This window comes from Erithacus rubecula (assembly GCF_903797595.1).
Source record: "Erithacus rubecula genome assembly, chromosome: 1".
Taxonomy (NCBI): domain Eukaryota; kingdom Metazoa; phylum Chordata; class Aves; order Passeriformes; family Muscicapidae; genus Erithacus; species Erithacus rubecula.
In genome coordinates, this window is record NC_136658.1 from 7,182,913 (window position 1) to 7,200,211 (window position 17,299).

The 17,299-nt window shown below is 34.8% G+C and overlaps 1 protein-coding gene across 4 annotated transcripts in view; it reads left to right on the forward strand.

Moving 5' to 3' along the window:
* Positions 1 to 17,299, forward strand: part of GBE1 (1,4-alpha-glucan branching enzyme 1) — a 137,088-nt gene that overhangs the window by 105,981 nt on the left and 13,808 nt on the right. For all 4 annotated transcript variants that reach the window (XM_079314380.1, XM_079314381.1, XM_079314383.1 and 1 more), the window contains exons 13-14: positions 12,263 to 12,447; positions 13,511 to 13,639. In XM_079314380.1, coding sequence (XP_079170506.1) covers positions 12,263 to 12,447; positions 13,511 to 13,639 — 314 coding nt within the window. The remainder of the gene's footprint in view (positions 1 to 12,262; positions 12,448 to 13,510; positions 13,640 to 17,299) is intronic.

A 17,299-nucleotide genomic window follows, 5' to 3' on the forward strand; every position in this document is an offset into this window, starting at 1 on the left:
TAAAGGTGCTGTATACACGTCATATTCTCTCAATAAGTTTTTGACTTGTGTTTTTTTTTATTTCCCAGTTCATAAAGGGATGATGTGATCCATGTCTGAGATAATTTGAGGCTGGGATGAGAAGTTTTTACCAGGCTCCTGTTAGGGCCCTGTCTCTTTTCTTCTCTCCAGATGTTACCATGAAATATCAGGTTTTCAAAGGATATTTTGTTTTCTGACAATAAAATGTTCCCATTAAGAACTAAATAAGAAAACAAATATTGAAATAAGTTACCACCATAACGTGGCTGTGTAAAGGAATGCAATGAAACAAAACGAGTAATGACATTGGCAAATATTATTTTTTGCAGATAAAGGTGTAATTTTACTTGTTTCAGAAGATTCTTCTCCCCCTTTTTTAATAGATGATCCATGTAAAGCATTTATCATTTGAGCAAGATTATTTTTTTGAGAGAAAAAGCCCACAAAAGAATGAAAAATCATTACTGAGAAATTTCATATGTCCAATTCAAAATGTTTTTGTGCTAGTAATCTCTAATGGTTTCTTGTCTGTGTTTTGTGTTTTGCTTTTGTCATTTCAAATTTCCATGCAGCATTGCTGGAGGGGAAGAGGAGAAATCATCTTAGTGTTTGTACATATTTGGCTTTCCTCAAACAGTTGTAACAACCCTTTTCACACATGGAAGCAGGTTTGGGGTTTTTTTCTGAGATCAAAGTTTACTTTTTCCCTTGACAAAGAAGTTTTGTCTTACAGGCCCAAAAAGCATTATGTGCAGTATATCTTCATCTTGGCACCTAAAAAAGCTGTATCTCTTCTTTGTGTACAGTGCAATGACAGCTTGAAGTGTAGTACTTTAAATGCATTAATATTTCAGTGAATTGAAACACACTGTTTTTGAAATAATATTTTTTAAAAAATCTATGAATGCATACATAATTAATTCCAGCAGTTATGTGAAACTTTGGGGTAGGGAAAGGAGCAATTCATATGAACATAGGTTTTCAGGAAAAAGTTGATCAAGGAAAAAGTTTGAGGTGACTAACTAAATGAGATTGCTTTTATTATTTTTACACTAGTTCAGAGGTATTTATTTCAAGATTGAATAACAAATTAAAATTTTATTATGATATAGCAGCTATAATGTAATCTGGGAATAATTTCTGCTCTGATTGTCATTTTTCAGTATAAATTTGTTTTCTCTCTGTTAACTTGGTGTCACAAGAAAAATCTAAAATTATCAGCTAGTTATGTCTTGAAAGGCTCACAGCTTTGTTATGCCTTCAGCTGATTCAGGTCTTGGTGCTAATTTAAATATGTTTTGAGCATTAAATGAATACTGTCATCTTTGCCTCTGTGTGTATAGCAAATTTGTTGAGTTTCAAAGCCAAATGGGTTAGCTGTCCTCTGAAAATAGAGAGGCATGAGATGAACAGAGGGGATGGCTCATGGTGAACCTCTTCTTTGAATCTCAAAGGTTCACAGTTCTAGACCATTCTTTTACAACTACTTACTTGTTTCTTAACCTTTCTGAACAAATTTATTTGGAAAAAAACTTGTGTGGAGACAGATGACCAAGATACCTTCCTTCCCATGGGAATTACTCTGGACAAAAGTTGGCTTTCTTATCTATGAAGACATTTGTGCCCATCATCAGGAAATGGACTGTGTTAGTGGGTTTTGGATTTCCCAGCTATTTGAAAAGTTTTCTGTACTAAACCCTGAAAACTGGGAGACCACATTAAAAAGGTGGCAGAAGCTCTGCCTGATGATACTCTGAGTGCCTCTTAAAATCTCTTTTTCAAATGACCTGTTATTAGGGAGCAAATGTCCATAATCTTTTCTCTAGTCTTTCTGGCTGTGGTGAGAATGATTACCTGAAGGAAGAAGAGTGGAATCATGGCACTTGAGTCAGGGCATATTGTGGCTCTTCTGATGTCTCTTAAAGCTGATTTTCAAGGCATGTCCTCTTCAGAAGGGAAAGAGAACATGAAGGAGAAACTAAACATGCAGAAAGGGCTTTTTTGGCCACAACTGCTTTTTGGAAGGCTGTGGTAACATTTAGTTACAGTCTAGTTTCTTTCTGTATTATATTTTAAATTTCAACAAATTACTGTTCTCTTAATATAATGAGATTTATTTTTTCTGTCTCCTTATATAACAAAAACAACAACAAAATACTCCCAGCAAAACAAGATGAACATCTTCCTTGATAACTGTGTTCAATTCCTATAGATTTTGGTGGCTATTTTATAATTCACCTGCTGCTTGCAGCAAAGGTGCCATCAGTACCAGTTCCTTAAAGTCACTTTATCTGAGTAATGTTTTTGCCTCAACTTTCAAAACGATTGCCTATCTATTTTTATCCTTTATTTTCTTTTCCTTTTTTCCCCCCTTTTTCCTGCTTCTCAGATTTGCTGACACTAGCTAATATACAGGTGAGTCAAGACTATCTTTGCATTGTGAATCCAGCCCATTTGGCCATCAAGATAATTGAAATCTTCTGCCCCAGCCTGCACTATAGTTGCAGTCTCCACATGCCCACTCATACTGAAAGACCAGCAATTATTTGGTATAATTAATCATAGATTAGTATTAGAAGGTGATGTTCTTCAGAGGCTGGTTCTTAATTACAGTCTTTCTTTATATTTTTCTGGTGTTGTAAACAGTTATAATAGAATTTTAATCATATACAAGCAATATATTGCTATGATATTTTAATTCTCCTTTTTTGTTCTTATACTCTGAGGTGTGACTAAAGATGACTCGAGGATCCAGTTTAAGATGCTCAAAAAACAAATTTTGTGGCACTTCCTTGCATATAAGATGTGCATGCATAATATCTATGTGAAGCAGTTGCAAATCTTTGCTATTTTTTAAAATCTGATGCAGTGAGCATTCCATGACTAAGTATTTTTGTGGAAGCAGCACATCTCAGTGATTCTAAATTACTTCTGATTTTTAACATTCTTCAGGTGCAGTCTGGTAGATTGCAAAAAGTACAGAATACCTCTTTGAAAGCTGTATGAGGTTTGATCCCTAGTCTAGTAAGAGGGAGAGAGAAGACCAGGGCAATTTCTGCCTTGAACAGAATTACATCATCAGAGGTTTCTCTCAATGCACCTCTCCTGTGCACCTTCAGTGGATCTCATTTACAGACAAAGCATTTCAATTTAAATCATGCATTTTCTGTTCAGGAACAGTTGACTTTAGAATACATACTAATAGCCATAAGTAGTTTAGTTGATTATCAGGCAAATTTTCTTAAAATCTGCTGTTTTTGTAGCATGACCAGAGACCCTGACTCCTGATCTTTAAATGTTCTTTCTGAAAAAGAAACCCCAAACTTGAAAATTTCAATACCTGATCCACAAAAAACAAACAAAAAACCCAAACATCAACAATACAAGTAATCTTGCCTTAGACATCCTTGTTATGATTGGCTCTAATGAGCAGAGATCTACCAACAGATTATGCTGTTGCCATGAGAATATTATGCTGGGATTTTTGAAGTGTGCTAAAACAAATAAACATGACTTAGAAAAATAGCTGTCAAGTGTCTGCTTAGAGTCTTACATAAACTACTTATCATCTTTCATTTTTTATGTCAGAGTAGCTTAAAAAAAAATCCCCACAAAACAAAATAAAAAACAAACAAACAAAAAAAACCCCAAACTGTGAAGCTGACAATAAGCAAGTTGAAGGCAGGGAGCAAAAGACTCTAAAACAATGCAAAAATGAAAAAAGTCAATAAGTTGATGTGGGATGTTCTTCTGACATACACATAAATTATGTTTATACCAGCATAAATATTTACCATCCACTGAGGATACTGCTTTTGAATCACACAGCAAAGCAGCAGGTTTGGGTTTTGTTTTTTTAATATCAGTGTGTTTTAATGCTAGTTTTCTTCCCAGATAAAGAGTCAAATTATCGTGAGAAGAAAAATCAGGAAGTTATTTCCATTTGATAGGGTTTAAACTGGTTATGGTACTTGATTAATCTATTAATTTACTAGTAAGAAAAAAGCAAATGAATCATAATGTAAATGTACTGTTTAATTTAGCATAGGCCTAATGAGAATTTGTAGCTCTTGAGGCTTCCTCTTTTCTCCTCAGGTTGCTCAAAATATTCACATTTTCACAAGGAGGTTTTATTCCCTAGCTTAAATAGTCAGTTACATTTTACTCCAGGTGATGTCATTCTTCTCTAACCATCCTGCTTTAATTTGTCTCAACTCCTGTTATATGTTTACTTGAACAGTCCCATGGGGGCCCCCATATGGGAGTTTGTGGTTTTGGTATGTCTTTAAATAGAGCTAGAAAACACCAAACCATCATTTGTATTGGCTGCTAGATGTAGCTATCATCACTCTTGCCCAAGAAAATATCTTATTCAGGTTTATTCCTACTGCTTATGCTGTGTATTAATTTCACAAAAGGGTTTTGTATGAGCATTTGAAAGTAACAGTGTAAGAAGATTGGTTTTACTTGTTTCCCCACACTCAGAGTTCTTTCTCTACACATTCAATTTTTCTTGTGAATCTCCTTACAACATTTACTTCAATGACTATAGAAAAGATTATTTAGCTGATACATCTTCTCTCAGGACTATTTTAAACTATTAACAAAGTGACTCTCGAAATGTGAATTTTGCTTTTATATTTTCTGCAGCATATTTGAGTTTTACAGATGGCTCATATTTCATTCATCCCTCAGCAGTAGCCCTGAAGCCAAAGGAGTAGTTGGCCAATCTTTTCCAGTGTCAGTCTTTGGCATTTATTTTCGTCTGTTGTATAAAGAAACCCAAACCAACACCAAAAATCCCACACAAAACCAAACTGCAAATAAAAAACCTCAAAACCTTAACATGGTATGACCTTGAATTCTCAGTTCATGATTATTTAGCATCTTACATTCTTTTACTGTGAGGTAAAAGTACAATAGATATTTGAATGTCTTCCTGCTAAGTAGTGAAATTGAAGTAATTGTAGAAAGAAAATGCCCTGCTGAACAGTAGGAAGGCCAGGGCTATGCTTTTTTTATCAGCTCACTAAAACAAGTCTGTTTCTTGAAATAAATTATTTAAGGACATCTGTAAGAATAACCTAACTTTAAAACGCTTGCAGCTATTCTTATTTTGGGAGACAGTTTTGTAATGTGAGACATTGCTAATATACAGTTCTGGATCACAATATTTGCCTTTCTCCTTAATGATGGGTTTGGGATTACTGACCAAGCACAACATACATTATGCTGGAATGGTGCTGTCAAAATCCATAATAACTGAAAAATTGGAAAATACATCTGTGTGTTCCCAGTCTTTGTTTTCTGAACAGTATTTAATTGGAAGATAAAATTCTGGTCAAAAACTTCTTTGATACATGTTGCCATGGTGTTTAATTGCTAAATTTGGAACCTGAACAGATTTCAGTGTAAAAAGTTTGTTATCTCATATGATGTGTGGCTAATTTCAAAATAATTTTACTATTTCTTTACTTTTCAGTGTGGTAAAATTCTCTGCTAACATTCAAGATTTTCTGCATGAGAATTATATAAGTTGATATCAAGATTTGTACTCCTTTATATAAACTTTTGTTTTGAGAGTGTGCTACTAAATTTTACTCTCCATTATGGTTTCTGAATATTCTTTTTATTTTGTGCAAGGACAGCTAATTCTGAAGCAAATATCCCTAGATATCTAAAGTATGGCTTCAGTTAGGTGTTGATTCCATCTAAGATTTCAGATGTTGTGTGGAATTATGCATAGAAACAAATACACCAATTGATTGCTTTTTGTTTTTAATACTATGTTTATTTATATCTGTGTATATGCAAGTTCATAGAAAGTGACATTACAGTAGCAAGTTGCTTAGAAACAGTGCCAAGTCCTGCTAACAAATCACAGATTCTATCTATCACAAATCACTTATGCAACATTCAGAAAACAAGTAACTCCATTTTCTTGTCTAAATTGAAGCATAACTGTTATGAGAACTAAAAAAAATACCATTGGTAAATTTTCTGCAGCAGAGGAGTCTGAACATTGGCAGCCACAGCCTTGAGATTGAGTCTGTCCAGGTGAAACAGTGCCCAGGTACCACTTCAGGAGCTGTTTGGAGTTTTCCATTTCTTTGAGGACAAAGTAGTGTAGCAATATGAAGCTGTGTCTTTTCAAGACTTCAAGTAATTACATAATTCTGTTTTTGAAAATCCCTTAGTAAGTGCCCAAGTTCTCTTGTCTGCCTTTGTTTCCAGTGATGTTTGAGATTGGGAGGATCTTGAGAAGGTTTTTTTCTAAAGTAAATTTTTTTAGGAAGTTTATAAATACATTCTCAGCATAGCAGGGTTGAACCAGCCTCAGGTGGAGGGCAGGAGGCAGCTGGCATCAAAAAAGCTTTAATCTCAAAGCACTGGTATGTGAGGCTAGGAATTTCTTGGGAATGTAATCCTTTGAGGACATCAGGTAAGAAGAGGTTCAGAGGTTCAACCAGAATTATACTCTGATGGCTGATTTGTACTGTTTCAAGAAAACCAGGGCTTCTGTTTTGATTACTGACATTTATTTTAGAATTACTTTTTCCCCTCCTACTTTGTTTAAAATTTATTCCATATTTTAATTTCAAATTTTCTCATTTTGTGCTGTTATTTAAGTAATTAGATTTGTTCCTGTAACAAGAATAGGATAATACTGAACTTACATTTTTTTATTTACTTCAACCTTCCTATGCATAAAACACTATGTGTTTTTTTTTCCTTCTGTTTACTTTTTTTTTTTTTTTTTCTTAATTTCTTATATGGTCTTTAAATTAGACAATGAAATTCTTACTGACACCAGCAAGTAAAATGCTATTTGTTGGTTATCCCAGGGCAAATGGATTGATGCCTTTCTTGGATCTCTTCTGTTTCAGCCTTGTCCTAAATTCACTTTGTAAGCCCATTAACCTGTCAGTTGTGGGAACAGTTAATAAATGGCAGTGCACCAAACTGAAAGATCTAGCTAAAACTTCCCTGACTGCATCTTTTGTTAAATTTTTTTTATTAATGTAGATTTGTATTTTCATATTGGATTTTGAGGTTTTTTGTCTGTTTCGTTGTGTGTGTGTGTTTTGGGGTTTTTTTTTTAACCTTTGCAATGTGCTCTGCAATATTTCTGTTCTTAAATATTTTAGTGAGCTCTTGGAAGTAGTTGACTAAATAATGTATACTGTGCCCTGTTCATGTAGAGCCTGGTGGAAATGTCACAGTAGCAAAGTCAGTCTCTTGTTTTTACCAGGATGCAGCTAATAGGAAACAGCAAAATGGAAACTGTTTCTGTGTAAAAGCACCACAAAGAGATTAATTGCTGCTTCATTATTTTAAATACTGTATGAGGGCTTTGAGTAAGTTGTAAGTCAGAAATATATTATTCTGCACTGGGAAAGGAGGGCTGAAATGTAAACTTTCAGTCCTGAAAGTTTCTAAGAGTAGGTTAATAAAGTAATTACCCTCTGAAGATTCCTTCTAACCTAGGTGACATTTCATGATACTCTTTTTTTTTTTTTTCCTTGTCTGTTACTGTGAACTGCAAAAACTCTTGCTCTGCTTAGTAAACACTCAAGAGAAAACTTTAATCTGTCCTTAGGAACTGAGTGCTGTTGTCAGTGATATTTTATTGAATACTCCTTTGATAGAACACTAAATATAAGTACATGAAAGAATAATTTATTCCAGATAAATAGGGTTTTTTTCTGTGTAAATATAGTTGTTAAATACCAGCATGTGGGCACAACCATCATCTGATCTACTTCTGCTGAAAAATAAAGTAAATCATAGTAAGCTATGCTATGGCCTATTTACTGTGCCTGTGCCTGGTTGTTCCTCTATGTAAGAAATCTCAGCCATCCAGCCCTTTCTAATAGAGGTGCAGAGTTAGTGCTTCTGAGGAGAATTCTTAATTTCTTGTTATTTGGTTTAGGGTTTTTTTCTGTAATTTATCTGGCAAAAGAGAGATCCGAGTTTGAAATACAAGAACTGAACTGTGCCATTTAGTATGGCTGGGATTTTTGTTGAAACAATTGGAATATTATCTCTTTTAAGAATCTGGAACTGTTTTGACAGTTTTATAAAATTGTGTGGTACAATAGCTCCCAGCCTTTAAAAATGAGTAGGAAATAAATGAAGACAGAGCAACCCTTGAAGGGAAGTGGGAGAGAAACATCAGGAATTTTATTCCTGTAGAGGGTACTGTGAGATTTAGGGCAAGCATTTTAAGCACTCAACCTTTCCCATGTCTTGGATACATTGGAGGCATCCTTGTGTTTCGTCTTGGCTCTGTCATGCCAGAGGAGACACATTCTTTGACCCTTTAATACAGGGAATGTTAAACATTCCCTCCCTTCTCCCCTAGGAGACATGGAAGAGCCAAGCTGCAAAACAAATATGGAGTTTATCCTGATTTTTATCTTTCATAACTTGGGAGGAGGTAATATCTGATATTTTCAGAAAATGGGAGAAATATACATTTTTTCATAGAACTGTCTTTACCAACTGCCCTCACTACTATTACCTCATGCTAGAGATTTCCTCTAGCCTGTGTTATATGCAGAAGCTAAAATACAATTGTTTGTCTGAGTTGATTTTGTTAGTCTTTTCTGACCCAATATGTCTAAATATCAATGCTAAAGGATTAAAAACATATTAAGGCCTTCATACCATCTAAGCCAGGTGTTTCAGGAGTCTATTTAGAATTTCATTGTATTTTATTTTTGCATGGATTTCAAGACTATATGAATACTTGCAGTGCTGTCTCTATCTGATTTACATTGATTCAATTTATAGCCTGCAGATTGTTAAACTGTCATCAATGTTCACAAAAGTAGTGAAGCTAAATTCAAAGCAGTTACAACTCCTGGATGACTTTATTATCTGGCTTCTGTAAATTGGTGTAACACCACAAACTTTGATGGATGTACTTTAATGTGGAACTGTTTGAATTTTGCCCCATTGTGTCCAGTCTCTAGGTCATCAGCTTTAAATATTATCTTTTTGTAGTGTTTTAGATAATTTAAAACCTTGTTTAGCCTTATATACCTAATTAAACTTCTTGCCTTTGTTGTATGGGATAAACTACTTGTTTTAACTGTTTTTAAAGTATTTAGTGTCATACTTAATTGAAAATGCAAATAACTGCTAGTAACATCTCTTGAAACTGCCTGCTCCATCTTTTAAATATCCCTTCAGTTCTGCTTAGGCTTATTCTTTGAGAGAGAATTGCTTCTAAAGATGTCTAAAGATCAAAAAACTATGTAACTCAACTTTAAAACAAATCCACAGCAGCCTAACTTCTTTGTGGTGTAAATGCATTTCTAGTCTCATAAACAAAGGTGACATAAATTTTCATTATAACAGTAGAAAGTTAATTTATTTGTTGTAATTGTGATCTTGAAATCCTGTACATAATGAAGTTGTCCAGTGTGCACAATATGCAGGTAATAACAAATTTCAATTAATTCCTAGATAAAATTAGCATGCATTGCACTTCAAGGATTTGTCTTTGTTTTGTTTCTCTAATCAAAACTTCAGTTAATTTCAGCTTTGTTCTCTGCCTCCCCCACATTAGTTCCATTGTTTTGATTTGCATCATTTGTGGCAGCTGGGTTTTTATCAATCTGTAGTTTAGACTTTTATATCAAACAGTAAATTAATTAGAGGAAAAGAAACCCCAGTTGCACTTCTTGATAATTGTGGGAGCCTCTAAGCATAGAAGTGAATGTTGCTGATTCTTGTCAGAGATGAGAAGTGCAGCATGGGGAAGGATGCAGATCATGGTTCACATTTGGTGAACCAAGAGTTATCTCTAGAACTAAGTATCACTTACCTGTGCCTTTCCTTTCCTAGTCCCTCCTGTCATTTGTAATGTAGTTAAACTATGAAAAGATACCAATTTTTTAAAAAGTAGCATTTAGATGTGGAGGTTTTTGTAGGATTAATGGCCTTAAAGCAATGCAAGTATAGATGCATTCTAAGTATTACTTTCTTTTCCTTATACCACAGCTTAAAAGCATAACCAGAACTACTTGAATTAATTTTGTTACAATTTATGAACTGTTTTTCTTCCTATAAAGAGAAATCAAATGACCCTTTTACAGCCCAGCTGCTAGTACAAAAGGCTCAGGAGCATATTCTCCAGAAGATGCTCATAGACACAGACTGTCAAAGTACTGCAGAGTTAGACCTTGGCATTGTTTTTGGCAGCAGAAAGTGTCTTAGTGTTTTGTAAAATTGCTGCACCTTGCTGAATTCCCTTACATCTTAGCCATTAGTAACAGTCAGGAAATTTTGACTGCACTTTGCATTTTGCTGCACTTATATTGTTTCTTTTAAAAAGCCAAGGCAGCCAGACAGCATTGGAGCCACACTAGTTACTGTGTTGGGGAAATGGGCAAAGAAAGTGGAGATGAGGGAGTCATTACATATGATAAACCTGAAGGAAGTCTACTCTACTTACAGTGAAATAATTTATGGAAATGATGGGCTAGTTCAGTCTAATTTATTTGCTGTCTTCTATTTCTTATTTCCCCCATTTTTGTTTCTTTCTTGAACAAATAGGTATGATTTCCTTGCCTATCAATTCAAGCTATGTGTCATCTCTGACTTTCTGATGTTTTTTGCTGTCTTTAGCTGAGCTATCTCATGCAGTTCATCTTTTCAATAGTGTGCAGATCACGAAAGAAGGTAATACCTTGTCTAGCTCTTCAGAGAATATTGAATTTGGTTAGACACAGTGTCTGTTTTGTAGCAATATCTTTCCTCATTTCCCAAACTGTATTGTTAGCACAGTTTAAGAGCTCAGTCCAGCATTATTCCAAGGTCATTTTGAAAGTCCTGCTGTGATTCTGATTCTTTTATATTTGTCTCCAGTTTTGAGCTGAATATGAAATGTAGTGGTTTAGCTTTTGAATATGAAATTTAATTTACAACTTGTCAGTTCGTTTACAAAGCGGATACCACTCTGAAGGATTCTCCTAAATATATATGAGGCTTTTCTCTTTTGTCCTCTGTTCATTTCTTTGTTCTCTTGAAGCACAGAATTACAGAAATCATTGCACAAATCAAAGTTCATAGTTGTCCCTGCTGCCTGTGTCCTCCAGGCCTTGCAGGCAATGCAGGCTGGGTGGGACAGCAGAGGGGTGGTAGATGCTCATGCAGGATATCCAGCCAGGAATCTCTTGCCTTCCCCTGGCATCCCTGCCCTTTATCAGCTCACAATGCTCCAGTTCATTGACAAAACTTGAGGGACAATTTGTGTAAATGTGAGGATCCTTTTACTATCCTTCATGTTTGTTTGTTTTAGCAGAAAACCTCTTAAATGTCATCGTGTTACTTTCCATACTTATTTCCAGGTACATGTTTTTGTCTCTGTATTGTGAGTGGGTGTTGTGTAATTTCTGAAATGTTTGTCATGAATCAGCTGGCATGGGCTTTGAAATGAGTGTTTAACTTGCAAGGCACTTGATACCCTTTATTCCTGTGTCAAATGAATAGTCCAAAATGACAGAGTCTGCAGGACAACAGGTTATAGCATGAGTTAGAATTATGAAGTGCATTCAGAGTTGTCTCAAGCTGTAATAATGGCAATATATAAAGCAAGAAAACTTTGGATACATTAAAGTCACTCAAAATATTGAGTCTTAAATGAGGTCTTGCTTTGAATATTTAGCTTTGGCAGCTGAGATTTGCTTTGGAGATTCTACATAAGAGAAGCTAAATTTTTTCTTAACTAAATGTTGACCTTCTTCCTTCTTTTTGACTGTGATCCAAGTTCAAATAAACCTATTCTTTGTCTTCAGAAAAAGTCTGCTCAGTAGTTTTTTGGGCTGTATAATCTGGGTGAGACTGGCAGGCTTATGAAGCTACTGCTATAGAAAACCAAAGTGAGATGTAGTGGCACTTAGACACACAAAACAATTTTTGGGAAATTTTTAAGCATGGCATGATAACATGGAGTTCATAATTCATCACTTTATCCTTCCATTGGAATCCATGGATATTTTGCTCTTGTAGTTTTAATGGCCAAACCACCCTGCTAACACAAATAGAAGTTCTGAGAGATATATTAATAGATGAGAGACATAATAATAAAATGACTCGTTTCTATTTAGAAGCAGATACTTTGGAATTTAAAACTTGTAGAAAGGAAATACAATACAATATATTTTGCTTTTGCAGGCTTAGTGTATTCTTAGCATGGGATTTCATGTATCCTTCATATTTTTAAATGCAGGTAATGAATTTGGACATCCAGAATGGCTTGACTTCCCCAGAATAGGGAATAATGAGAGCTACCACTATGCCAGAAGACAGTTTAACCTTACTGAGGATGATCTTCTTCGCTATAAATTCCTAAATGCCTTTGATAGAGATATGAATAAATTGGAGGAAAGATTTGGCTGGCTTGCATCTCCCCAGGTAAGCTGTACATACAAAATTATTAGTTTTAGACACCAGTTGGGTGCATGTGTAGAGAAACAACATTTCCAAATTTGCATGCTGAAATTTCAAACAGTACTTTATTATGCACTGTGTAATGCCTCACCATATATTTCAAGTTGTCAAAACATGGCTCTGAAATATCTTCCACAGATAATAGAAACCTGAAACATTCTCCTTTTATCTTCATAACAAGGTCTTTTCCTATTACTTTCCCAATTTTTATTTAGTAACAGTGGATTGGATAAAGCAGACCATAAAATTGTCCATAATCCAATCCAAGCACTGCTATGGAAAAGTATAAGTTGTTCTGACATTCCACTTTATAAAAATAATTTCAACATTTCTGAGGAAAAGCTTTCAACAGAGTCTAGTGTAAAGCTGCTACTTCTGTATTTGCATTTTTTACTAGTATCGCTCTGCAGTTTTCATAACACAAGATCAAATGTTATCATTTCTGTGTTTAATTATTTTATACTAGTCCACTTTAAATAATAATCCACTTTATAATTTTTTTAAATTGTTGTCTAGCTATTTATTAATGGCTTTAACAAATAAAACAAAGATGGTATGTGCAGCTATTTGTTTCCTATCAAGGCTGTTTCTCGTACCGATTTCTAAAAAACAAACAAAAAAATTGAGTGTTCCATTTCCTGAATTAATAGCAGTATATGTGATGCAGATCCCCATAACAAATAATCTGAAGACTTCATTTGACAAAAGGAGTCCATTTTTTACTAAAGGAAAGTGTGATGAAAAGACTGTTACCAACCTTTGAGCAAGAATTCTCACAGGCTTCTATCTCTGTAATTTTATGTTACCTTGTAATAAGTAAGCTACAGTTTAGTAATCAAAAACTTTTTATAGATAACTTCATAGATAAACTATTTTGTTTGCATGTTAATGGCTTTATCTTTGTTGCTTAAATATTTACCTGTATTACTTGAAATGAACTACAGAAACAAAGAGATATTTCTTGGTTTTGTTAATTCAATTAGAAATTAAATATTTTTAAAGTTTTGATTTTTTCTTTTCCCCCCAGGCCTATGTGAGTGAAAAGCATGAAGCCAATAAGGTCATAGCATTTGAGAGAGCAGGTCTTATTTTTATTTTCAACTTCCATCCATACCAAAGTTATGTGGACTACAGAGTGGGTATTGAAACTCCTGGAAAATATCCTTTTCTTTACTGTTCTGTTTGTGACGAAAAGTTTTAGAAATTGAAAGGTGATTTTATGTCTTTTTTTCCTAATATGATATTCAACTTGTAGCTAAAAGGTAAGAAATCATTTATTTGTCACCAATATGGGATTGCTTAAAGTCTTCATGTACAGAAAAAAAAAAAATCTATAAATTCATCTTCTTCATAACAGATAATTTTGTAGAAAGCAAAAGTTTAAAAAAGAGGCAATTTAAAGACTTGTGAAGCTGTTTTTTTGGAATTCTGTTGAGGAATGAAAAAGCAAGTAGCTCCTACTTCTTAAATACATGACAGAAAGCCACTACAGTGGGATAACTTTAATCAGGAATTTGGATTTGTACAATCCTACTTAAATCTGGGTGGCTTGAGAATGAACTCTTACATCAGCTGAGCATTGGTTACTCGAGTCGTTGACTTTTTTTGCATTTGTGTCCAAATTCTCAGCACCTTCGGAAATTAATTCTTATTTTTGAGAGGAATTTTATTTGCCCAAATTCAGTTTCTTTCAAGTCCTTTGGCAAACACAGCTTAGTGACACTTGCTGTGTGAGTTTGAAGCACTGCAGTTCCAGTGCACGCAGAACTCTGTAGGAGGGGGAGCTCACCAGAGAAGAGTAGAGGAGCTGTTTAATATCTAGTGAAATTTCCTTATCTATTTTCTTTTAATACTTTGGGATGTTTTAGTGTTGACTAAGGTTTCTTCCTAACTTCCCCTGCAATTAGAACCATGAATTTTAGGTACAGTTTTTTAATGGAACCTTTTAACCAAAGACTTCAATCAAGGATGCCTAGTATTAGGACATATGGTAATGTGATATTAAATCCTAAGAACAACTTCTCCACTTGAAAAGGAATTATTTATGATCCCCTTGAAACTTAGATGTGAAGGGGAAGTACCTAAAACCAAAAGTTTGATAGTCTTTTTTTTTTCTTTTAATAAGTTAGTGGATTTTTAATTTGATATCCCTTGTTGTTATAGGCTGCAAGAGACAAATTACTATAATATAATGATCAAATGGTTTTCAATTAAACATTTTTCTGAATTATATTGGGAATTGTGGGAAATGGGATGATCCTTTCAATACTGAGGTTTAAGTTTGTTTTGTGGATTGAAGTAGACTAATGGGTGCATCTAACACTTGTCATTAAATTTGCCTTTATTAAGTAGATGGCTTTGGTCTATCCATATATCCTGATGTATATCTCCAAGCTGTTTTTATATACAAATTCTCAGATGTGCTGCCAGGAATGTTGAAAGGTACAGAGTTTCCTGCCTAGCTTGCATTTTTGTAGGCAGTCCTCCATTCTGAATTCACTGAAAATTTCATTCTTCTTTCAACTGTTCTGTATGTGTAGGGTGTTGGCATAACAGCCCTAATTCTACTTTTATAAGAGAAGCTGTAGTCAGTAGTCATTACAGTTCTGCTGGTTCCACATGGTTTGGAAAGTCTTTCTATGGACATTCAGCTGGTCAATGTCTATATGAAAAGTCATAGTTTGTGGTCAGTTTTTCCTTCTTCCTTAATCTTCTCTCTTGACTAATTTTCCTTGACATTGGGATGCTCTGTTCTACAATTTGTTCTCCTAAGATGGTGTACCTTGGTGTGAGATGTTCAAGGAATGAGACCTTAATTTTATATGTGAGCATGGCAGTCCATGAGTGTTGATCAGTATGAATTGCTGATAGCTTCTCTATATTTTGACATTTCATGTTGTCATATACTGTTCAAACAGAAAAAAAAAAATGTTGTGGGAAGGAGTACTTTCTTTGTTTTACATACTGCTATTTTTGCATAGCATGTATCAAAGCACTGTAGTCCTAGAGTGAATGAATACCAGAGTGGCATTAATTTAGGGTTCATAAGGACATTCAGGCACTCATCTTTTCTCTTTAATGACCAGTGACAGGACCTGAGGGGATGGTTGGAAGCTGTGCCAGGTTTAAGTTGGATATTAGGTAAAGGTTCTTTACCCAGAGGGTGGCTGGGCACTGGAAGAGGCTGCCCAAGCCATTGGTCACAGACAGAGGTCAGGAGCATTTGGATAGTGCACATATGATTCTTGGGGCTGTCCTGTGCTGCACCAGGAGTTGGATCCTTGTGGCTCTCTTCTAACTCAGCATATTCTATGGTTTGAAGCCAGAGTTGTCCACAAGCAAATATCCAGATTCTACCTGAGGAATCACAAATATTCTCATCAAAATGCTGCAAATATATACTTTTTATAAAAATCCCTACATTATTCCAGGCTCTCTGACATTTACAACAGGCACCCAGAGCTCCTAATGAACCAGGAAGGTCAAGTAAATGAGTCACTGTCGTGCCATTGCTGAAGGCAAAGCTCCACTTTAAAGTGCTCTCCTGTAACTGTCCCTGCCTGGTGGAATCCTGGCACCTTGAGACAAAGGACTTAATTTAGGATCAATCAAATGCTAAATTCCATCAAGGTGCTTAATACTTAAGGTTAATAGGTGTGAATAAGAAATGCAGCATATTAATGTGGGAATGCCTCTTTGATCTGTAAGGGAGGAGATTTGCAGCACTGTGAGTCTGTAAGACTGCCCAGTTTCTGAGTCACTATGTGAAGGGAAAAGAAGAACATTTCTGTGCTTATGATGGAATTTTACTTCATAAATTATGCTCTTTCAGAAGCCTTTTCATGAGAAAGGAAGCTTGAGCTAACAAATTATTTCTGCCTAATTTGCTTCAGTTTTGAGGTAGGTGAACAATCAACATCTAGGTCAACTGTCTCTAGTTTTCTGATTGTAGATAAAACTTTGAATGTTAATGGGGAAACCATTCATAAGTTTCCAATTTTATGTTTTTAGTAATGCCTAGGCCTTTCTGTGAGACAATGCTCAGATTCCAAGGCCAGTCTGCAGTGAAAGTTCAGTATGGAAACCTTATTTCCTCTGTTCAAAAGGAACATGGCTGAAGTGATGGAAAAAATACAGGAAAGGGGCTTAAAAATTTCAGAAATTACTCTTTTTCCTTCCTTGAGATTCATCTATGTTGGAAGTCTCATTAGAATTATAGAATATGTGTAGTATATGTCCTCCCCCCCATTTTTAACAAGGTTTGTTAACTTGATTCAAAAGTAAATCTGCATTTTATGTTTACACTCCAACCAACATGAATTGACATATCTGTAAATTTATATGTGGTTTAAACAAAAATCATATTTGGCAGAAACAAAAAGGAATAATACCCCCCTCCCTCTCAGTACTTGTGCATGTGTTGAGTGTTTAAATGGCTTCAACTACCAATGAAATATCCTGAGCTGAATTTTATCAGGCCAACTTCATTACAAAGTTTAGCCAAATACTCTCCATATGTTTTTTGTCACGTCTAGGTTGAATCCTTAGTCTTCAAAATTAGCAGTGTGTGGGGAGAAGTAAAAATGGTACCCTTCATCTTGAAATTAGTTATGCTAGTTTTTTTCAGTGAAATTCAAGAATTATTAAAAGGAAAATAGCCTTAGCACTTAAGACTCTATCACCCCCACAAGCACTACTTGGTTCCTTTTATCAGCAGTAAGTGTTGGAACAAAATGCAAATTATCCTATTTTATGACTTACATTTACTTTGCAAATGTGTCACTAAACATGCAGAAGATTATATTTAAAAATTATG